Raw genomic sequence first — 24,697 nt, 5'->3', positions numbered from 1 at the left:
CATGTGCTGGCCCTTTAAGAGTGACTGCCTGAGTCTCCAGCAGTCAGTCTCCGTGTCACTCAGCCACAATCCCTGCTGGTTTTACAGCCCAAAGTTACGGAGACTTCTTTTCCCAGCTCTGGAACCCTCAGCTGGGGGTCTGGTGTGTGGCCGGGACCCTTTGCTCCGCACAGGGGGTCTCTGCAGCTGAGGTATCTCTCCTGATTAAGAAAACACCTGCCTGTTCCATGCCTCCGCCTCTCCTACCAGTCTTAATGTACTTTCTCCTTTACTTCTCTAGTTGTAGGACTTCCATTCAGCTAGCTTTCAGGCGATTCTGAATGATGGTTGTTCGGTATTTTAGTTGTAATTTTGATGTGATTGTGGGTGTTCACCTATGCCGCCATCTTGGTTCTCTCCTTTTTCTTTTTTAAATCCTCACTCCAGGATATGTTTTTATTGATTTTTATTTTTAGTTTTTTAGAGAGAGTGGAAGGAGGAGAGAGAGAAAAACTTAGATCGGTTGTGTTCGCACCTGGACTGTGGATCAAACTCTCAACCTAAATATGTGCCCTGATCAGGAATCGAACCTGCAACCTTTTGGTGTATAGGAGGATGCGCCAACCAACTGAACCAATTAGCCAGGGCATTGTAACTCCTTTTTCTGACCATAAGTTGGCTCTCATTATCCTCAACATGTTTTCTTCATCAATCCCCCTGTATGTGACCAATCTCTCCTGTTGCTGCTGTTTCTGACACCCACCATGTGGATGCCTTTGTCACCTTACTCAGCCTCCAAAATCCCATATCATGCTGCTGCCCTATTTGAACATCCTTCTCACTTCAGGCTCTGATACCCTGCACTGAGTTGCTTTCCTCACTCCATTTGGATTCCAGCATCCTGTGCAGGGCTACCAAGGCTGCCATAGTCCTGTATGGACATCCTCTTTATTCTCCTAGGAGAGGGCTCTGACATCCTCAGTAGATCACTGCTGATTCTACTACTCCATCTCTTTTAGACACCTGTTTTGTTTAGCCTTAACTAAACTGAATACAGGTTTTTCTTCTTGCAAAACTGATACTCTGTACTTACGAAACAACTCTCCAGTTTCCTCTCTCTCCCTAGACTAGTGGTCAGCAAACTGAAGCTTGTGAGCCACATGCGGCTCTTTGGCCCCTTGAGTGTGGCTCTTCCACAAAATACCACATGCGGGCACGCACGTACAGTGCGATTGAAACTTCGTGGCCCATGAGCAGAAGTCGGTATTTTGTGGAAGAACCACACTCAGGGGCTAAAGAGCCTCATGTGGCTCGCGAGCCGCAGTTTGCTGAGCCGCAGTTTGCCGACCACTGCCCTAGACCAACATTCATTCTACTTTGTTTCTGTGAATCTGAGTACCCTAGATAGCCTATATAATAAAAGGCTAATATGCAAATTGACTAAACAGCAGAACAACCGGTCGCTATGATGTGCATTGACCACCAGGGGGCAGACGCTCAATGCAGGAGCTGCCCCCTGTTGGTCAGTGTGCTCCCATAGGGGGAGCGCTGCTCAGCCACCTAAGCTGTCAGTCGGACATCCCCTGAGGGCTTCTGGACTGCAAGAGGGCACAGACCAGGCTGAGGGACACCCTCCCCCTTCCCGAGTGCATGAATTTTGTGCACTGGGCCTCTAGTCTCATATAAATAGAGATAGAATGAATAAGGTTTGCCTGAAGTAGGAGAGGAGAAATGAAGAAAAAGAGAAAAGAGAAGACTAGAATATGGCTGTTGTCAGGCATGTGGCCATTCAGTGAAAGGGAAGGTTGCAATAGAGTACATATGGGAAAATGAGTATTTGGTGAGTAAAGGCGTTGGGATAGTTCCTAACTTTAATAAGAAGACTAATTTTAAATAAAAGGAAAAAGAAAAAACCGAGTGATGATTCATTTTATACCATCCCATACTTTTCTTATATATAAAAGTATCCATAATAAGAGGTTAAAAAATTTATTCACATAGAGAGTATGCTAAACTGAAGTTCTCTGACCAGCTCTACTCAAATTCCTATGTGATAGAAAGTTCAGGATTCATCTAAACATTACATTTGGTTTTTGAGTAATTTCATAATCACTGTCTATTGTACTAGGGACACTGTTTTATAAAGATCAGGGGGCACAAACCTACAGAGCCTTTACATGTTAACTGGGTAGGCCAGTGATGGCGAACCTATGACACGCATGTCAGAGGTGACACGCGAACTCATTTTTTTGGTTGATTTTTCTTTGTTAAATGGCATTTAAATATATAAAATAAATATCAAAAATATAAATCTTTGTTTTACTATGGTTGCAAATATCAAAAAATTTCTATATGTGACACGGCACCAGAGTTAAGTTAGGGTTTTTCAAAATGCTGACACACCGAGCTCAAAAGGTTCGCCATCACTGGGGTAGGCCAAGTGCTTGGATGTGTCTAGGAGCTGAGAGGAAAATTAGCCAGGCAGATGGAACAGTGTCTACTGGCAGCCCAAACAGATTTGTACTACTATGGAAGTTTAGCAAGGGCAGGATATACTTTTAGAGCGAGATAGTGATTAGAAGTCTGTGTGCAGACATTCTGGGGAGATCCAGATAGGCAGACAGCACCACTGAATACTAAAAACTGGTGGCAAAGCTCATGTTTCAAATTTGTGCTCATAACTGCAACTCTTCCTCCACTAAATTTGGTAGGCTTCAAGAATCTGCATGTTTAACAAACATCTCAGTGTTTCTGATGCAGTTATTTCTCTGATCACACTTTGACAAAATGTCTAGTCCACTGTGTCCTGGCCAGTGTACCAACACAGAGGGAGTGGGGGAAACATTGTGGCTAGAACCTTGTACATGGGGAACATAGTAAAAAGGAGTTGAGTTAACTGGAATCAGAAGTGAAGGCAGGTGCTAATAATTTTGCAATATATACTTATTAAATCAACATGTTGTACACCTTCAACTTGCAAAATGTCAATTATATCTCAACTAGAGGCCCCGTGCACAAAAATTTGTGCACTGGCTGGGGGAGGGGGGGGTGTGTCCCTCAGCCTCACTTGTGCCCTCTCACAGTCTGGGATCCCTCGGGAGATAACAACGTGCTGGCTTAGGCCCGCTCCCGGGTGGCAGAGCGCAGGCCCAATCCCTAGGTGCAGCCCCTGGTCGGGCTCAGAGCAGGGCCAGTTTGGGGGGTTGGGGCGTCGCCCCCTGTCACACTCAAGGCAGGGTCAATGGGGAGGTTGCCGCACCACCCCCTGTCACGCACAGAACAGGGCCAATCAGGGGGTTGGGGCGCTGCCCCCTGTCACGCACAGAGCAGGGCCCATCAGGGGGGTTGGGGCTCCGTACCCTGCACACACACAGCAGGGCCGATCAGGGGGTTGGGGAGCTCCCCCCGTCACGCATAGAGTAGGGCTGATAGGGGAGTTGGGGCACCGCCCCCTGTCACACACAGAGCAGGGTGGATCAGGGGGTTGGGGCACTTCCCCCGTCACACTCAGGGCAGGGCTGATGGGGAGGTTGCGGCTCCACCCCATCACACACAGAGCAGAGCCCATGGGGGCGGGGTTGGGGCGCCGCACCCTGTCACACACAGAACAGGGCTGATCAGGGGGTTGGGGAGCTCCCCCCTATCATGCACAGAGCAGGGCCGATCAGGGGGTTGGGGCGCCTTCCCCTGTCATGAACAGAGCAGGGCGGATAGGGAGGTTGTGGCCCTGTCACACACAGAGCTGCAGGGTGATCAGGGGGTTTGGGTTTGGGCTCTGCCCCCTGTCACGCTGCTTCAGGGGCCAGGAGGCCTCGCGGCTCCGCTGATCCCGGTGCCGGGAGGCCTCGCGGCTCCGCTGATCCCGGGGCATGAAGCCTTGTGGCTCTGCTGATCCCGGGTTCGGGAGGCCTCGCGGCTCCGCTGATTCCGGTGCTGGGAGGCATGTTACCCTTTTACTGTATAGGATAGAGGCCTGGTGCATGGGTAGGGGCTGGCTGGTTTGCCCTGAAGGGTGTCCTGGATCAGGGTGGGGGTCCCACTTGGGTGCCTGGCCAGCCTGGATGAGGGGATGATGGCTGTTTCCAGCTGGTCACACCCCCTTCAGGGTGGGGGGTCCCCACTGGGGTGCCTGGCCAGCCTGGGTGAGGGGATGATGGCTGTTTCCAGCTGATCACACCCCCTTCAGGGTGGGGGTCCCCACTGGGGTGCCTGGCCAGTCTGGGTGAGGGGCTGAGGGCCATTTACAGGCTGGTGGGCGACTGAAGCTCCAAACCTCTCCTTTTTTTCTTTTTTTTTTATTCTTGGATTTATTTACCTTCTATGGCTGTCACTGGAACTGAGAGCCGGCTTTCTCTCTGAGGCTCGGCTCCAGCTCTGAGACCTCGGCTGCTGAAAGCAGGTATCTGGTTTGTTTGGGTTCTGTAATCGAAACACTCTTTCAACTCCAGCTCTGAGGCCCGGCTGGCTGAAAGCAGGTTTCTGGGGTTTTGTTTAGCTTCTATATTTGTAACAATGTTTCTTAAACTGCAAGCTCAGAGGCCGGCAGCGGCAGGCGGGGAACATTGGCTTCCTCCGTCACTGAAGCAAGCAAGCCTCCTGTTCGCTTCAAGCTGTCTGGCTGCCGGACGCCATCTTGGTTGGCAGTTAATTTGCGTATCGCCCTGATTAGCCAATGGGAAGGGTAGCAGAGGTACGGTTAATTACCATGTTTCTCTATTATTAGATAGGATAATGCTGAAAAAGAGTGAAGGCAGAGTGACAAACCTTATGCCAGAGGCTTGGGATCTCTTCAAATTCCAGTTGATTTGTGATAATTTGGTTTCTAAAAAGAATTTACTTCTGGGGGCCAAGTGTTTGCAACTAGAGAAATTGGTGAACTATCGGGAAGGGCAGAAAAATAAGCAAGATATGCCATTTATAAGAGGTATATTTAGTAGAAGAAAAATAGCAACATCCCCAAATATGACCATTCTAGGTATTCTATAATTATATCACATTACAACTGGTTGTCCTTCCTGGTCCTATGAAAATGTTGTGGATAGTTCTAGCATTTTATTGTTAATACTAGAGGCTTGGTGCATGACATTCGTGGACTGGGGGGGGGGGGGGGTGTCCCTCAGCCCAGCCTGCGCCCTCTCGCAGTCTGGGACGACTTGGGGGATGTCCGACTGCTGCGGAGGTGGGAGAGGGTCTGGCTGAGCGGTGCTGACCACCAGAGGGCAGCTCCTGCGTTGAGTGTCTGCCCCCTGGTGGTCAGTGCCTGTCATAGCGACCAGTCGTTCTGCCGTTGGTCGATTTGCATTTTAGCCTTTTATTATATAGGATTCTATGACCCTGTCACAGATGTAAAAGTAAATGACAACAGATTACCTCAGCAGTTGTTTTATAGATCTCTAAGTAGAAATAATGTCAAGAAATAAAGGAAGAAGTTCTAGGAATCATGGAAGTGTTGCTTAAAGCAACAGGCAAAACTGAATGGTAGGGAAAGTTATGATGAAAGATTAGTCTCTTCTACAATTACATGACTAGAATTGTTCTTTTGAGCAAGGACCTCATGCTGACCTCAAAGGAGAGACATATAGCCCTAGGCTCTCTCTGACCTCAAGTCTTTTTATCTTTCTCCCTTTGATCAGCCACAGCATCTTCAAAATAGAGGGAGATGTAATTTGATGTAATTAAAAGGTAAATGTAAAGGTGCTTTCTTTCTTTTTTTTATTGATTTCAAAGAAGAAGGGAGAGGGAGAGAGAGATAGAAACATCAATGATGAGAGAGCATCATTGATCCGCTGCCTCCTGCACGGCCCCCACTGGGGCTCAAGCCCGCAACCCAGGCATGTGCCCTTGACCAGAATCGAACCTGGGACCCTTAAGTCTGCAGGCCAATGCTTTTTCCACTGAGCCAAACCAGCTAGGACTGAAGGTGTTTTCTAGGCCATAAACATGTGGTGGTGAGTTTTGTATAACAAAACTCTAAAAAAATAATTCATCCAGACTCCTAAGGTTTATTGAATAGGCATTCCACCTCTATTTCATTTTACTATTTAAACATATATTGATTCATGCCTGCCATATGCAAGATTTTGGTCTTAGTTTTGTTTTTTTTTAATTAATATCCAGTAAAATTAATTTTTTTTAGTGTATAGGTCTAGAACAGTGGTCGGCAAACTCATTAGTCAACAGAGCCAAATATCAACAGTACAACAATTGAAATTTCTTTTAAGAGCCAAAATTTTTAAACTTAAACTATATAGGTAGGTACATTGTTATTAACTTAATTAGGGTAGTCCTAAGGCTTAGGAAGAGCCACATTCAAGGGGCCAAAGAGCTGCATGTGGCTCGTGAGCCGCAGTTTGCCGACCACAGGTCTAGAATATTAACATATGTACAGGGGTGGCCAAAAGTAGGTTGTTTGTGTGGAAAAAGACATGCAGGTTATGATGATGACAATAGCTTTATTAACTCAAAAGAATGGCACAATGCGTCTGTAAACCTGCTTTTGCCCAGTCGGCGGTTAGTTGGTTGAGTGTTGCTCCATACACCAAAAAAGATTTCCTGGGGTGGGGGTGGGGGGTTGATTCCTCATTGGGTCACATATTTAGGTTTCGGGTTTGACCCTTGGTCAGTGGGGGGCGAGTAAGGGGGGCAGCTGATTGAATTTTCTCTCTTTCCCTCTTCCTCTCTCTCTAAAAAAAAATTAGTGAAATATACTTGGGTGAGGATTTAAAAAAACCACACCTACTTTTGCCCACCCCTGTATACTAGGTGTACTGGTTAATAATGCGGATTTTTTCAATAGATGGAGTTACACATAGGTTGATATATATGCGATTTGATATATATGCTATTTTGTTGTATTGCTCCTTCAGATTACCACTTGTTCCAATCGATGGCACACGCACTTTCTGAGCAGCACTTCAAAACATACGAAGTGGAAAATTGGGTCTCTGGATGGTCTGCCTCAAAACAAGAGAAGTTCTATTGGGACGGTATCCACAAATTACCTGAAAGATGGGGGAAATGTGTAGCTAGCGATGGACATTACTTTGAATAAAGCACTTTTGATGTTTCTCTTGAAAGTATCGTGTTTTCTTTGATTACAAAATCTGCATTATTATGGTTAGTAATGCGGATTAATTGTTAACTGGTTAATAATGTGGATTAGCTATTAACCGGTTAATAATACAGATTAACTATTAACTGGTTAATAATATGGGTTTGGTAATACAAAAAAAAACCACTATAATTTCAAGAGAAACATCAAAAGTACTTTATTCAGCCCTAACCAGTTTGGCTCAGTGGATAGAGCGTCAGCCTGCGATTGAAGGGTCCCAGGTTCGATTCCAGTCAAGGGCATGTACCTTGGTTGAGGGCACATCCCCAGTAGGGGGTGTGCAGGAGACAGCTGATTGATGTTTCTCTCTCATCCATGTTTCTAACTCTCTATCCCTCTCCCTTCCTCTCTGTAAAAAATCAATGAAAATATTTTTAAAAAGTGCTTTATTCAAAGTAATGTCCATCGCTAGCTACACATTTCCCCCATCTTTCAGGTAATTTGTGGATACCGTCCCAATAGAACTTCTCTTGTTTTGAGGCAGACCATTCAGAGACCCAATTTTCCACTTCTTCGTACGTTTTAAAGTGCTGCTCAGAAAATGTGTGCCATCGATCGGAACAAGTGGTAATCTGAAGGAGCAATACAACAAAATAGCATACATATCAAATCGCATATATATCAACATATGTGTAACTCTATCTATTGAAAAAAATCTGCATTATTATCCGGTACACCTACTATATAGATTCATGTAACCACTGCCTCAGTCAGGATATAGAATAGTTTCATCACTCACTCCCTGCTCCCCCCGCCCCCACTTCCCTAAACTCCCTTGTACTATCCTCCCATCCCTAATTCCTAAGAACTGTGATCTATTCACCCTCCCTTTAGCTTTATCTTTTTGAGAATGTCATATAAATGGAATCATACAATATATAATCTTTTGCTACTGACTGATTTGACTCAGCATAATACCTTTTAAAAAAATATTTTTATTTCGGAGAGAAAGGGGGAGGGAGAGAGAGAAACATCAATAATGAGAGAGAGTTATCTATTAGGGGCCTCCTGCACTCCCTCCATTGGGGACCAAGCCTGCAACCTGTGATGTGCCCTGACCAGGAATCGAACCGTGACCTCCTGGTTCATAGGTCAATGCTCAACCACTGAGCAACACTGGCCGGGCCAGCATAATACCTTTAAGATAGTTTTCATCCAAGTTGTTGAATGTATCAATAGTCTACTCTTTTTTATTCCTTAGTTGTATTCTGTTGTATGGATTGTATCACATATTGTTTATCCATTTGGGTTGTTTCTAGTTTTTGGTGATTATAAATAGTGCTGCTGTAAATACTTGTGTATAGGTTTTGTATGAACATAAATTTTCATTTCTCTAGGGTAAATACCCAGGAGGGGAATTGCTGGGTCATATGGTAAGTTTATGTTTAACTTTATAAGAAATTGCCAAACTTTTTCAGAGTGGCTGTACCATTTTGCATTCCCACAAGCGGTGTATGAGAGTTTTAGCTGCTTTGCATCTTTGCTAGCACTTGGGATTGTCAGTATTTTTTATTTTAGCCATCCTAATAGGTATAAGGTATTACTTTATTACAGTTTTAATCTGCATTTCCCTAGTGCAGTGGTCGGCAAACTGCAGCTGGCGAGCCACATGCGGCTCTGTGGCCCCTTGAGTATGGCTCTTCCACAAAATACCACGTGCAGGCGCGCTTGTACAGTGCGATTGAAACTTCGTGGCCCATGCACAGAAGTCGGTATTTTGTGGAAGAGCCACACTCAAGGGGCCAAAGAGCCACATGTGCCTCATGAACCGCAGTTTGCCGACCACTGCCCTAGTGCATGCCTCAGTTCTTGATGATTTTATCTGTTGAAATCAAACAAAAAGTAATCATCAGAAGAATGGCCATCAGAATGATATATCTAAAATTTAACATTCTATGAAAGACTTTGTGAATATATTAAAAAAGAGTTTGTACTAATGAATGTTCATGGGTTTTCAATGAAGTGTGAGGTACTCTGAAACCTATCTACAAAGTTTCAAGTAAACCCTGTGACATTGAGAATGAAGAGTGACTTAAGAGTATTTTTTTTTTCCTGGTGGCTTTTGCTCTTATGTAGAACACTTGTGGCTTTTAATAAACTGAGAAGATAAGCAAATGGAAAAGAAAAATATCTGGTTATCCTATAATTTTTAAAAATAAAGCAAATTAAGTGAGAAACACTCATGATCATAATGATCATGATCAGCTATTTACTGATTGCCTGTACCTGGTAGCATAGTTCAGTGGTATGATTTTGAATAACTTGCTTATTCAGAGAAAGAATTTAGATAAGGAAAGGAGGGCATTCTTTGAGTAATATATTTGTTTGGCCCCCTTCTACTTCTCCCTCCTTCATAAATTATCCCAAGCAGCAGTCTGTATTATAAGAAGCAAACCAGATGATTGCTAAATAAATGTTTACTGTTTATTTTCGTTGGTTAGTAGCTTGAGTTCATATGGAAGAGTTGTGTTTGTTTTTTTTTACACTTTGAACACGTAATCCTGATCATTGGTATGTTACTTCCTTTTTATGAAGCTGGAATGTAATTTTCTTAGTTTTAATGGCTGTAGAGGTTTATAGTTATTGAATCTTTGTTGTTAGGCATGCCAGTACTTTTTTTGTTATCAAATTTTCAGTTAGAAAATAGCCTCCCAATTACAACTTGTTTTGCTGGGAATTGAGACAATGTCTAGTAATATATTGCTATAGAAATAGACTGTCAAGTGATGACTCAGATTTAGTGTTCAGTGTAATTTAGAAAAGGTGACTTAAGTAGAAGAACATTGGTGCATCTGTTTTTCAAATTGCAATTAATTGTAATGACAGCTTATAAAATCTACATCATTTTCCTTTGGATTCTGTTGAACTTTACAAATTTTATATTATATGAATTAAAAATGGACAGTTTAAAAGTTAGTCAAATGAATTAAAAAGAATCCTGCCTTATCAAATCATGCTTCTTTAAATGTAAGTTGTACATGGAAGCCTGTATAAGAAAGATACTATATGTTTTCCCCCCCAAAGAAGCTTCTTTAAATGGTTCTGTTAAGTATAAGAATGTTCTGATGATTATCTTTTTAATTAAAATGAGAAATCTTTGTTTAAAGTGGCATTCTTTTTTTACGGCCTGTTACAGTCTCTGTAACAATCATTTCTTAAGTCTGAACGTTTTATTTCCAGGAATCCATTTATATAAAACTATGTTTAGACTTAATTAAGGAACGGTTCTTACAAAGCTTGTAAATAGCCAGGAAAAAAAGGACCGAAAATAAAACTGACATTCACATTTAGCAAAATGATTGTTACAAGGTATGTAATAAGCTATAAAAATACAATAAATCCCTTTTTATAAGAGTTCATATTTTCTGATCCTTGTTTTCAAGGCTATTTAAGAAAAATACCAAAGCTCTGCAAAGTGACATCTGTTTTGCTGAACAGACTAGTGATAACTTCTTTTGTCTACAAATGACAATACAGGAGTTCTACCTGTTTCCTTAGTGTGTTTTCTTTGAAATACCTTGTAATTATTTAGATTGGAATGTAAATTTCACATTGTGCTATTGTGAAAACAAGCACTTACACTGCTTTCTAAAAGTCACAAAGCATTGGTTAAGTTTGCTTAACTGCTCAGAGTCTAATTTTTCTCATCTGGAAAGTGGAGTTAATAATCCTCTTCCTACTTTAAAGAGTTTGTGAGGATGAAGTGAAATTATAAATAGTGAAAATATTTTGGAAATTATATAGGACTGTAAACATCAAAGCTTTTTTTTTTTTTAATCTCTCTGACCTTGGGTGGTGGAACTAGTCGTAATGATAAAACAACAATAGTAAGAGCAGCAAACACATAACTCAGTATGTACCAGGTAGGAGTCTAGGCACTCCGTATATATGAACTCATTTGGTCCTCTCACCTTATTAGGTATATTATTAACTCTGATTTCCAAATGTGGAAACGGAAGCACAGAGAGGTTAAGTTACTTTTGAAGAGGGATATGGATAATATCCATCTTTTTTCAGATCTACAGAAAAATTGTGAGAAAAGCATAATGGTTAGTCATATACTGCTCCCCTGGATCGGCCAGATGTTAACATTTGTCCACATTTGATTTTTTTCTCTATAGTTGTACTTTTCTTTCTATATCATTTGAGAGTTGCAGGCATCATGATATTTCACCTCTGCTTCAGCATGGATTTCCTAAGAACAAAAGCATTGTCTTTTATAATCACAGTGCAAGATCCCACTCAGGAAATTTAACAGTGATAATATTTTTATTTAATATGTAGTCCATATTTAAATTTCCCCAATTGTCACAGTAATATCCTTTACAGCTTTTTAAAAAAATGCACAACCCAATTACATGTTATATATATATTTAGATCTCTTTAGTCTCCTTTAATTTACACCAGTATCCTAGTCTTTTTATTTATGAAATTGACATTTTTGAAGAGTCTAGGCTAGTTTTACCGAACCTCTCTCATTTGGATTTGTATGATTGTTTCTCCATGATTAAATTCAGGTTAAAAAAATTTGGCAGGAATATATGTTATGGTTTCTTTCTCAGAGCATTATATCAGAAGATATATCATGTCAATTTGTTCCTTTATTGGTGATACTGTTTGATCGTTTTATTAAGGTTGTGTTCACCAGATTTCTCCATTGTAAAGGTATATTTATAATTAATAAGTGTGCAGTGGAGTGAAACGTGGGAACTGTAAATATCTTGTTTCCCACATTGTTTGTCCCACTAGTTTTTGGCATGTTTTGGTGATGATTCTTCTGTAATAGTTTTAAAATCTGCCCATTTATTTTTAGGCAGTTCTAAATCATTTTTTCTTTCTCCATCGAAATGGTGACTATTTCTGATTTGGGGAAGACATGGTGTAGATTTTATTATTTTTCTTTTCTTTTTGATTTTGAGCTTAGACTAATTAAAATGGCTTTTTTTTACATTCTAATTTACAAGTTATATGCTTTATAATTTTTATCTTTAGTGGAAAATATTGTTAGAGCTGCCTAAAGAATTGAATTTAGGATGTAAGGGTTTGGAGTAGTAAACACTGTGTCAGAAGTCCAGGGTGTGTGTGTGTGGGGGGGGGGGTGTCTGTGTTTACCATTCAGTAAGCCTGGGTAAGGCCTGAAAATGTGCATTCTGACTAGTTGCCAGGTGATGCTGCTGGTTCTAGGACCACAGCTTGAGAACTACTGTGGCTTCTCGAAGTCTTTTAAGGCAATATCTTGCTTATGTTATTTGGGCCCTTTTCTATTTGTTTGCTTTCTCTGGTAGATACGAGTAGTGTGGATATAGTAGAGTGGAATAAGTTGATATTTGTATTAGTTGATTTTGATAAATGTAATAATTTGGGAATTGGCTAAATGACTGAATACGATCTCATTAACCTGGCTAATCCAAAATTGACTGTTGTAATGAAAATAGCTATAGGCTATTTTAAAACTTACGGCATTTATATTTGTTGAATTTTCTTTACTTCACTTAATGAAATGGAGATCCCTTATTTTTGACCAAATTGGATGTTCACAGTGGTCAGTTTGGGCTTTCACTACTTAAGTGATCTCTGCATACATCCCAGCAACTTGGTTCTGTTCAATCTGTGTAAGTAGTTAAGCAAGTGGCACATTTGTTATGTCATAGAGATATTTTTGCTTCTACAGAATTTGCCCAGTTAGCCCTCCTCCTGCCTTGCTTCCCCCATTAGAAATACTATAAACATCAGAGAGAAAAGGATGACCTTAATACTTGCTTTCCAGACTAAATCACAGCCTTGAAGCAGTTATTTCCTTCTGAATAAAAAGCTCAATTTCACGCCTTGATTAGTGCTAGTATGGGCAGGTGGATATTTACTTCATGCAGCTAAACTGGTCTGTTTTTGCAAATTACTTGCCAGTCAGCAGAGCTATAATTTAGTTCCCAATAATAAGTTTTGTCGATGTATTTTTAAAAAATATTTATGAGGTAGGAATTAGTCACCAAATTTTGGCCAGAGTAGGAGTTGACTAATTGTTTTTTTCCAAGGCTTGGGGATTGATGAATTTGGATTAACAGCCCCAATTAATTACATAAAGCTGTAGGAAAGAGTGAGATCTTGTTTTTTTAAAATATATTTTTTATTTATTTTAGAGATGAAGGGAGAGGGAGAGAGAGAGAAACATCAATGAGAGAGAAGCTCTCATTGGCTGCCTCCTGCATGCCCCCTACTGCGGATCAAACCTGCAACCCAGGCATGTGCCCTGACCGGGAATCGGGAATTGAATTATGACCGCTGAGCCACACTAGCCAGGCTGATTCCTTCCTTTTAAAAATGAGCAAACTGCCCAGCCAGTGTGGTTCAGTGGTTGAGCATCAAGCCATGAACCAAGAGGTTCCTGGTTCCTTTCCCTGTCAGGGCATATCCCTGGGTTGCAGGCTTGATCCTCAGTGGGGGGTGTGCAGGAGGCAGCTCATCGATATATCTCTCTCACCAACGTTTCTATCTCTCTATCCCTCTCCCTGCCTCTCTCTCTAGATCAATTAAAAAAATAATTAAAAAAACAAACAAAACAAAGCAAACTATCTCTTACCTTAGGAGCAGAGAGGAGAAAGAAGTAAGGTCCTCACCCAGAGAGATTAAGGGTTAAAATTCTTACCACTTTGGACCAGGGTATAACACTCTTGGTAAGAGTGGTAAGGGCTTGTCCCAGTAGCTTGCAAGTCCCTATGGAATATATGGCTAGACATGTTAGATGAGGGCAGGAATAGCAATTTCCCAGTGAGTTTCAGTAGGTTTACAGCAGTAGCACATCTGAATGCATGTTGCCTGACAGCTGACTGCCCCTTAGATGAAGTCAGAGGCTCTCTTTCAAGGGGTATTCTGGATGAGTCATAACTGTTACCAAAAATGCTAGGCTACACATGCACAAATACTCCAGTTCTGTCAGAGTGCCTCATAGAAATCAGGTTTGAGAATTGCATGATTCCTACAGCATTAGTACCTAAATTCACATTATTGTACTGTAATAAAATTGCCTCATGTTGCCTAGGACCTACCAGCTTCAGCTAATGTAGAAGTCAATGCAAATTTGGGATTTTCCTGAGGTGTCCCCTACCAATACAACAAACTAAGGAAAAGAGAGAGCAGGGTTGGTGAGAGTTGGGGCTTTTGTATACAATTTTAGCCCAGTTTGTTGGTTTAATTTTGATGTAAGGGCCTAGGTTTTGAATCACAATAGTCCTAGTCTCTCTCCTTTTCTTTCAACACCCTCTGTGCTGCTGTTCCCCCTCTCTCAACCCTTCCTCTAAGTAGTGTAACCACCCTTTTGCTCCAGCTGTTTTATTTTCATTATCATTGTCTTTGAGTTCCTTATTGCAGACCCTGTCTTCTTAACAGTCCTTTAAAAAAGTGGCAAAAATATAAATTTTAAAATTGTTATTTGAGAATTTGGAATACTAATGAATTTTTCTCTCTAAAAAAATGAACTTAAGAAAATGTTTGTGTTTTAAAACACCTTAAGTTTTCTTTTGATCCCCAGGTTTGGTTAAATAAGTCATATTTTTCAGTTCATTGTAGCCACAAAATTTATTAAATTATCTCAGCTGTGACTAAAATTAAAATGTGCCTTGTTATATTAATATGTAAAAATTAGTTCTATCCTGTAAAAATACTACAATATTTATAAATAATCTTTTTTTATGCCTGTAGAGAACGAGGGGAAAATAGTAATATTTTCATATTTTCTCATCAGATAGTAATATTTCCATGTTTTGTTTGTAAGCAATAAATATGTATATATATGGGTATTTATACCTTGGGAGAGGTTTTTAATGTATCTTTATCAACTGATCAAAGGGCTAAAAGATCTGACCTTAGTGATTTAAGCTCAAATTAAGGTAACATTTTGCATACACAAAGTCCTGTTATCGCACATAGTGGTAAAACAAATGGTTGTAAGAATTGTGGTTTTTTTTTTTAACTTTCATGTCTCAACATGATGGTCCTACTAATGGATATGGTGATCCTGAAACCAAAATATTTTTTAGCTTTTATACTGCTGATTTACAATAATAAATGCTTTTCTTTTATCTTTTCTATAAATGTGAATTTTTATACTCACTTTATACTATAAAAATTTTGAACTGTATAAACTTCTATAGGATTCTACTACTATGAAACACTTTGAATAAAAGGTAAAGATATCCAAATGGAGTTTGCCTAGTATAAAACCCACTAATCTTGGATGTGGTATTTCTAACAAATGATGTTGGAGTACCACAGCAGTGTTGTTTTTAAAAATATATTTTATTGATTTTTTTACAGAGAGGAAGGGAGAGGGATAGAGAGAAACATTGATGAGAGAGAAACATCGATCAGCTGCCTCTTGTACACCCCCTACTGGGGGTGTGTCCTCAACCAAGGTACATGCCCTTGACTGGAATCGAACCTGGCCTTCAGTCTGCAGGCCAACGCTCTGTCCACTGAGCCAAACCAGTCAGGGCTAGAACTATCTTCATTTTTAAAAATTACATATTTTGATTGATTTCAGAGAGGAAGGGAGAGAGAGACAGATAGAAACATCAATGATGAGAGAGAACCATTGATCGGCTGCCTCCTGCATACCCCCTATTGGGGATTGAGCCCCCAACCGGGGCATGTGCCTTAACCTGGAATTGAACTGTGACCTCCTGGTTCATAGGTTGATGCTCAACCACTGAGCTATATTCATTCTTAATTGTTCTACTTCGGACAGGTATTAATGGACACTTTCCCACAGCTCCTAATCATGATGGTATTGCTATCTTTTGCTTGGGGAGGTTTGTACAAAAATCATTCACTAAATGGTAGACAGGCTTTAGATTTTAGCAGATATCAGGTTTTTAAAAAATGTTTGTTTTTGTGTGAAGTCCCTAGCAAAATAACTCTTCCCTCAAAATATTTTAAAATTGGTTATTATATTATTTAAATCAATTCTTATATAAATTCCGTTATTTACTTTATTCCTGGGGTAATTCAGTGTCCTTAAGAATACAACCCTAAAATAAAGTTGTTACATATTGGACAAAGGCAGAATGATTGTGTTGTTATGGCAACATAAATGGGGAAAATGAAAACAGCACAGATAAACTGCATCCTGTTGTCATAGTAACCATAGTTGTGAAAATGATTAAAGCTGGTCTAGAAAGGATGTATTGCAGCTTTAGTCCATTGAAAGTAAATAGTGTAAGAAAAGGCAGAGAGAATTGGTTTTAGACAAAAGTTAAGTCCCCCTGGCACTGCAAGTTGCTAGTACCACTGCATATATGTAGACAGATCTCTGTCCTTTCTAATTATATTTCAACTCAATTTTATTGCCTCAGATCATAATGATGGTATGAAGGAAAGAAAAATGTAATAACTATATGAAAATCTTGTAAATAAAGAAAGATTTTTTTGGTAATAAATTTAGAAAGAAATTGAAGTAACAAAATCTTGTTACTGAAAATATATTTAAAAGAATAGTAGCATGTTTTCCTCCCTCCCTCCCCCCAATTCTCATCCAATGCTTTATTTCCACAACCTCTTCTGTATTATTTTAGTCTTAACTGTTGAATTGCAACAAAAACACCTAATATCACCGCAGTTTATGAAAGCATTAAATGCAACATTATGATTGCAGATGAACAGATGGATTTGATAACAAATGATAAGCATTCAGTAGGTGTGAAGACATCTACTTTAGCCATATCTTTCAAACTTTCTCTGTAATCAAAGCTTCTTAGTTGTTGTTTTAAGTGCCATTATTTTTTTTCTCCAACTTCTACTTGTCCACCATAGCAAAATATTTCATCCCAGTGGAGTGCGGACATGTTAGGAATAAATCTGATGAAAGCGGTACTCTTTGTTCAGCATCTGGCTGCTCGCACAGGTTTTTGTGGTAATGAAATCAGCGTCTTTGTATTAGAGTATTGATCTGCTGCTCGGTAGGTACTGTGTAAAAGAAGTATCTCTAACAATGTATTAAAGTGATTTAAGAACAGTTTATGTTACAAATGAGGTGGAGGAAGATGGAGTTCTGCAAGACTGGACACATGCTATAAATAGCCATAAAAATGAGGAGTTTTTCTAAAAACTGTGGCGTTGAAATTCTCATATTTTCTTCCACATTAATTGCAAATAGTTGATCACTACCAGAGCATGAGTACACTAATGCCATTACTCTTCTGCCTTTTAGTAGAGGTTTTTATATTTAATGTTCTGGTGTTGTAGTTGAAAACTGTAGTGCAAATATAAATCAGCTATGAGAGATAATATTAACTGACCATAAGAACAGTGTTTTAAAGTAATTGTTGAATATTTTAAGTCAAAATCCAAATATTAATGTTGATTGAAATATGTTTCATAAATAGGCTCCTCACTTTAAACATTGCCCAATTTTTGTCTAACCAAAAACTGTCCTTTTATATAGGCACTATAAAACTGTCCTTTTATATAGGCCCGGTGCATGAAATTCGGGCACGGGTAGTGATCAGGGCCTGGCCAGTGATCAGGGCCAATTGGGGTCTGGCCAGTGATCAGGGCCAATTGGGGTCTTCTGACTGCTGGCCAGGGCCTCCCTTAGTTCCACGCTGTCCCCTGGTGGTCAGCACACATCATAGCGAGCGATCAAACTCCCAGTCTCCCAGCCAAGGGGATACTTTGCATGTTAGCCTTTTATATATATACTAGAGGCCTGTTGCATGAAAAGATTTGTGCAATAGGCCTTCCCTTCCCCTGGCTGCCGGCACTGGTTTTGCTCCAGCACCCAGGACCCAGGCCTTCGCTCCGGCCAGAGCCGCCTTCAAGCCCTCGCTGCTCTGGCTGGAGCCGCCTTCCTGGCTGCTCTGGCCGGAGCCACCTTCAAAGCCCTCGCTGCTCTGGCCGGAGCCGCCTTCAAAGCTCTTGCTGCTCCAGCCGGAACCACCTTCAGTCTTCGCTCCGCCGCTTCGTACCGTATGCAAATTAACCGTCATCTTTGTTTGGTGGTTAATTTGCATATTGTGCTGATTAGCCAATGGGAGGCGTAGCGAAGGTACGGTCAATTACCCTGTTTGTCTATTATTAGATAGGACTAGAGGCCTGGTGCACAAAAATTTGTGCACTGGCAGGGGGTCCCTCAGCCTGGCCTGCTCCCTCTCACAGTCCGGGAGCCTTCAGGGGATGTCCTATTGACAGCTCTGTGGGAAGTGACAAGGCTTATCAGGGGAAGGCGCCACCCCTATCACCCTACTGCTGCTGCCACTCCCAGCCTCAGCAGCTGTGAGGCCTGAGCCCCTGGCCTCACAGCCGCTGTGGCTTTGTTTGGATGGACATCTGGAAGATGTCCACCTTAATTAGCATATTACCCTTTTAGTATAGATAGATAGGCAAGAAACCTCTTTTTAAAATGTTTTTCTTGATTATTTTGAGAGAGAGAGATATCAATGTGAGAGAGAACATCGATTGCCCACCTCCTGTACACACCCCAACCAGGGAACCCCCAACTTGGGTGTGTGCCCTGACTGGGAATTGAACCAGCTACCTTTCAGAACAAGGTACAGTGCTCAACTAACTGAGCCACACCGGCCAGGGCGAAACCTCTTTTTAAAAGCAGAAAAATATGGGGGAAGATAAGGGAGAACTAAAAATTTTAGTTTTTTTTTGAAAGATTTGTAAAATAGTCATTCCTTTCTGTTTAGTAGTAGTAGGTCATATCTGACTCATGTGACTTAGATCAGACATACTTGAGCTCTTAAATGGTTCAAATACTCAGCAAATACTTCAAAAATTCTATGAACAAGTTAGCTAACATTTTGTAAAGGAGTTTGAAAATGAAAGCTGACCATAAGTGCCTAGATCCTGTTGTGCCTAGATGTTGTAGCACCACTGGGATGTAACAATGCATGGATTTGAATCTCCTGTTTTCCTAACTTATCTTGGAACAGTTTTAAAGGCTAGTTTGTAATCTGTAAAAATGTTTTACATTAAATTCTGAAGCACTAATTTTTGGACTGGTGTCTAAAAGTGGGCAGTATCATTAGGTTGTGTACATTTACTTGGTTTATCATCTTGGCTTGTGATAAATTGGATGATCGGGTACTTGATTTTCTTGGAAGAAAAAAAATGATTAGATATAGTCATCACTCCCCATTTCACAGTTTCTTGTCACATTTCACTTGCTTTAGAAATATTCATTTTGGATCCTTCTTGTGAATATGTGACTCTTAATACTGATGTCCTGAGAGAAAGGAGAATTTCTTATCTAACCTAAATAATAACCACACCATCACAGAAAATATCCTCACAACATATCAAGCAATCAAATAGCCAATAAACCTATTCTCCTGCTAAATTCCATAAACTGCATGGGGAGGGCAGATAGTGTTCATTTTTGTTACTTACCAGGGAACATGACACTTGATCTTTGAAATGGTTATTTATTTCATATATTGTAGCTGCCAATCAGCCAGCCATTTGCAAATAGTGAAGTAAACACACTGCTGAAAATGAGTTTCTTCTCTGCTGGTCTGTGGTGCCCAGGAAGTTAGATATACTATCGTTCCATTTATTTATGTAGGCATTTGTTCTCTTCTAATGAGCAAGTAATTTTCTTTTCTCTACTCCTACACGAAAGTTAAATTAAGGAGTACCCAAGAGGGCTGGGATACTTGGTTTGCAGTCCTTGAAATAAAGGGGATCCTTTCATGAGCAGAATTTCCCTCTCAGTTAAGGAGAAAGCTCCAGATAGCTCTCACTTTTAAACTCATTGCTAGAGCAAACAAATTTGTTTAGAAGTCTAAAGTGAGGATTTGTCTCCTTTCCCCCTACCTCCCAATCAAAGGACTTTATTCTGTGGCTTCTTTTGTTTTTTTTAGCCTATGAAATGAGGGATAAGAACTCTGATCCCTCATATGGCAGCCAGCTTGCTTTAATATGTGGATTGTTAACATGACACTGGCTTCTGTTGAGTCATACTAACTGCTATGAACAAATGTGTAAATCCATACTGGGGGGTGGGAGGGGAGTGTTGCAAATGCCTTTAATCAAAATAGGAGATGGCTTCAACTTCTATTTACCCCTCTAGTTACAACCAAGCTTTCTTTTCTTTTTCTCTCTTCTCTTCCTTTCTTCTTTTTCCTTCGCCTCCCTTTCTCTCCCTTTTACTCTCCTCCCTCTCTTTTCAGAAATACATAAAGCCTAATCCTGCCATTGAGACTGTGATCTTTTGAAATTTGTGTCTAGGCCAAACCCACATCAAAAATTGTTGTGTAACCCCCACAATTCCCAGGCCTCAGCTGGTGGCCTAGTTATTTCAAATAATATTTAATGCAGTAAATTCTAGGGCAATAAAAAGAATTTAGACAGTTCCTTAGAGCTTATTGCAATGGGATTTGGCTTCATTTTAATAAAGTGAAATTCCAGTATAACTAAATAATTTCTTTGTGGCATGATTTAAAAGGTCTTTTAGATACAGGTATAGGAGATTGAATTTGTAAAACATAATCTAAGATAATTGCAGTTTTACTCTTACCAAGTAAATGAGAACTTCAAAAATCCAGGAATTCTCTTTACTTAGCATAGGTGATTTTTAATAATGGAGCAAACAAAATGTAAGTGAATATCTTTACATTTTGTTCTGTTATGGGGAGAATAAAGATACCACCTGGCTGTATGCATAAATTTGTTTACTAAGTTGGATCATTTCCTATAGATGGGTATTAAAAATGACTTTTTTGGAACAGAAAACATGTGGCATCTACACGTTATTATTATGCCCTGCTGCCTGCTAATGTTGAATATTTTATATGATTTTTTTAAAAAAGAGAATTGTTCTTTCCAAATTCAACAACCTTACAGTAAAAATCGGCCATCACCAAATATTTAGAACTTATTATACTGATACAAATGAAAGAAAATAAAACACAAGTATTTGGTAATTAAGAAAAAGTGGTCATAGCCTTGTATTCTGGAGTTCTTATCTCAAGCCAGTAACTTTTAAGATCTTTTGTTTTCTGTACTGAAGCAGAATAGTGAAAATGTTTTTGTAGAAAGTTATGAAAAAACATCTATGTATTAATTTGCTTTGGGTCATTCTGGTCTCTCTGGTAAATTCATAATTAGGAAGGCCTTTTTAAGACTGTGTTCTGGTCTCACAGGTATGCAGCTACTCCATATCTGGTAAATCTAAATTCATATGTGAGGAGGTTATGTTTTTTTAAAGCATATTATTTACACAATTCACTGGAATGGCTCCTTTGGAAGTTGGGTGGCTCTGTTATGTAATTATGTACTTAGTAACCCTGTGCTACACAGCAGTAGAAATTCAAGTAAGAATAATTTACTGCTTATGCATAGTTATTAGAATTTTAAAGCATTTGTTTGTTCAAAATTCTAGTTTATCAGAGTATTATATTTGACTAATTGCATACTTAATAAATAATAATAAATAAAATTTATTTTAGAGAGCAGCCAAATTTGAATTTTAATCATTCTAAATAAGCATCAGGATTGCTTCCCCTTCACTTTTGTTTAAAGGGACTTCGATCCCTTTAGTTCAGATTTTGTGGTGAAACTAATAATTCTATACAAAAATCCATATTAGAAGTATTATAGATGGAGTAAATCACAGAATTATGGAATTCTATTGCTGTAAGGTACTGTTAGAAATATTTTAATCTACTCCATTTTATCATAGAAGAAGCTGAGTTGCATAGAACTGCTCAAGATCTTAGAATTGTTTTGAGGAAAAGTTTGCATGAGAACCTAATGTGTTTTGTTTTGTTTTGTATTGTTATTTTTAATCCTCTACCCAAGGATATGTTTAGAGAGAAGGAAAGAGCAGCTGGTTGCCTCCTGTATGCACCGCAACCGGAGATCGAACCTGCAACCTAGGTGTATGCCCTAGATTGGGAATTGAACCCACAATCTTTTGGTGTATGGACAACATTCCAACCCTCAGCCACCCAAGCAGGGCACGAGAACCTGATGTCTTAACGCCTGGATTAGTGTCATACTTCCTCTCAGTTGTCATGATAATTCAGTAATTCATTTCACCAGGGATTTCTTGAACTCTTCTGCTGTGTACAACAATGGACTAGGAATCTAGAGATGATAAGAATGGTGTGTTTATATAGTTTAACAATAATGACATCAAACTAGTGATATTTTAATTTTTAATTCTGATTTATCTAGTGTTTTCCAATGATTATAAATGTTAACATGTGGTGGCTAAACCTTTGCATCTAATTTTTCTACTAGGTTATAATCTCCTTAAAGGCAGGGGCTCATTTAGTTCTCATAAAGTTGATTCAGATTCTTGTTTTTGAAGGCTTAAATTAAAAATTTTCCCCAAATATCAATGGCATTGTTGGAATAAGTGTAGATTTCCGTGGTGTCTACTCTGGGGATAATACTCATTTTAGAATTATATTTCTGTCTTCAAGTACTATTGGTTTCAAGTAACAGATCGCCTCATTCTCCCTTAAGCCAGAAGGGGCAACTATTTTAAGAGATTAGAGATAGCTCTTGGAACTAAAGGGGACGATGTGCAGTCAGGTACCGCAAAGACATGGAGCTAGGCTTTGGAACACCTTGAGATCTCAAGGCAGCCACCCTTGCATCCTGGGATAAACCCTACTTGGTCATGGTATATAATCCTTTTTATATGTTACTGGATTTTATTTGCTCATATTTTGTTTAGGAGTTTTGTTTGTATAATCATAAGGAATATTGGTCTGTCACCTCCTTTCCACTTAGAATCCATCCAATGAGTTTTTAAATTTCAGTTCTTTTTTGTTTATTTTTTTTGTTAATCCTCACCCAGGGATATTTTTCCATTGATTTTTAGAGAGAGCAGAAGGGAGGGAAAGAGACAGAGAGAGAAACACCAATGTGAGAGAGATACATTGATTGTTTGCCTCCTGCATGCACCCCAACCAGGACTGGGGATTGAGCCTACAACCAAGGTATGTGCCTTTCAATCCTTGGGCCGATACTCTATCCACTGAACCAAATTGGTTATGGCTGCTTTCAGTTCTTAAATTTCCATTTAGTTCTTCTTTGTATCTGTCGTTTCTTCAGTCAGACTTTCTATCTTTCCATCTCTATCAAGAGTGTTTGTCCTGAGTTATTGGAATGTTTTACTCTAGTTACTTTAAAATCGTTGTCTCTAAAAGTAATTCCAACATCTTTGTCAGTTTGGTATTGGCATCTGCTGATGTGAGTTGAGATCCCTCCTCTTTATTGCAAAGTAATATTTGGATTGTGTCCTGGAAATTTTTAATATTGTAGGACTGAGTTTTGTTTAAATCATATTGAAAATGTTGATGTTTTATTTTATCAGGCTCTCAACCCAGTTGAGTTCAACCTACAAGTTCAAATAGCCTTCTGTGAGATTGTGGTTTTAATGACTATTCCACTTTTAAAATCTTGCAATGCTATTGAAATTTGTTCCATGTGTGCCCCACCCAGTGATCAGTCTGGGATCTAGATGGGAGTCTATCTCCTAGTTCAGTTTTCAGTCTTTGGCTTGCTTCTTTGGGTCATAACCACATATGTGAAGCGTGTAGGTGAGCATAGTTCATAAATCACTTTATGGGCTTGCCCTCCTGAGTTCCTCCCTCTCCACTATCTCCCCAGTACTATCTAGTTCCTTGCCCTCCCTTTTTCTGTCTTCCAGCCAACCAGCTGGACCCTTAACCTGCTCTACATGAATAGTTACTGCATCAGGGGATAAGTGATAAGAGGATGGAAAGGAAAAAAAAAAAACCAATGAAGTTTTGCCTCAGCCTTTTAGAATCACACTTCCTCTGATCAAAGGGAGTTTTCGGCTCCTTTGGGCCCCCCCTGCTTCTACAGTGGCGTTCATCATGGGATTTTTAGAGAAAATAAAGAGAACTGTAAAAGAAAGGAAAATGGAAGATTTTCACCATTCTCAGAGAGTATTAGAATACTTCTGTATTCCTTGGCCAGAACTAGAGGGCTTCTCCTGGATCTCTCTTTGTCTTACACTGGTATCTACTTTTGGGTTTCATGCTGCAGTGTAGACGGGTAGATATGGAAATAATTTTTAAAAATATGATAAATTTACTGTTGGTGCAGTGTTGTGTTGAAGTCTTTGTCCACAGCCCACCCACTGCTGTTAACTTTTCAGAGTACTCAAACAGCTGCACCTTGCATTCTGTCCATTTTTAGTAGTTGTATTCAGAGGGAGATAGAGGAGGGAGTGTGCTTATTCCTTCTCAACTGGAACCAGAACCCCTTCTAGTTGCTTTTTTTTTATTATTTGTTAAAAAAAAACACCCAAACATATATATGTATATATTGATTTCAGAGAAGAAGAAGGGGGGAGAGAGAGAGAGAGATTGAAACATCAATGATGAGAGAGAATCATTGATCTGCTGCCTCCTGCACGCCCCCCACTGGGGTCCAAGCATGCAACCTGGGCATGTGCCCCCACCAGGAATAGAATGTGACCTCCTGATTCATAGGTGGATGCTTAACCACTGAGCATGCTGTCCAGGCCTCTAATTGCTTTTTGATACTAATTTGTAGCTCATTAACAACGTGTTCACAAATTTAGTCCTTTGACATTTGTTGTGTGCTTGAAAACAACTGCAGTTG

The 24,697-nt window shown here is 39.8% G+C and overlaps 1 protein-coding gene across 7 annotated transcripts in view; it reads left to right on the top strand.

Moving 5' to 3' along the window:
- The window catches only part of BTRC (beta-transducin repeat containing E3 ubiquitin protein ligase), a 174,004-nt gene that overhangs the window by 11,695 nt on the left and 137,612 nt on the right, over window positions 1–24,697 (top strand). The window contains exon 2 of one of the 7 annotated variants that reach the window (XM_070432463.1): window positions 8,428–8,463. The exons of the other annotated variants lie outside the window; for them this stretch is intronic. Coding sequence (XP_070288564.1) covers window positions 8,428–8,463 — 36 coding nt within the window. The remainder of the gene's footprint in view (window positions 1–8,427; window positions 8,464–24,697) is intronic. 7 annotated transcript variants of the gene reach the window in all.

The sequence above is a fragment of the Myotis yumanensis genome, unplaced genomic scaffold, assembly GCF_028538775.1.
Source record: "Myotis yumanensis isolate MYYU_CA2020_CCGP unplaced genomic scaffold, mMyoYum1.0.hap1 SCAF_13, whole genome shotgun sequence".
NCBI lineage: Eukaryota > Metazoa > Chordata > Mammalia > Chiroptera > Vespertilionidae > Myotis > Myotis yumanensis.
The sequence above is the reverse complement of the archived record's forward strand: the minus strand, read 5'-3'. Positions and strand labels throughout refer to the sequence as shown.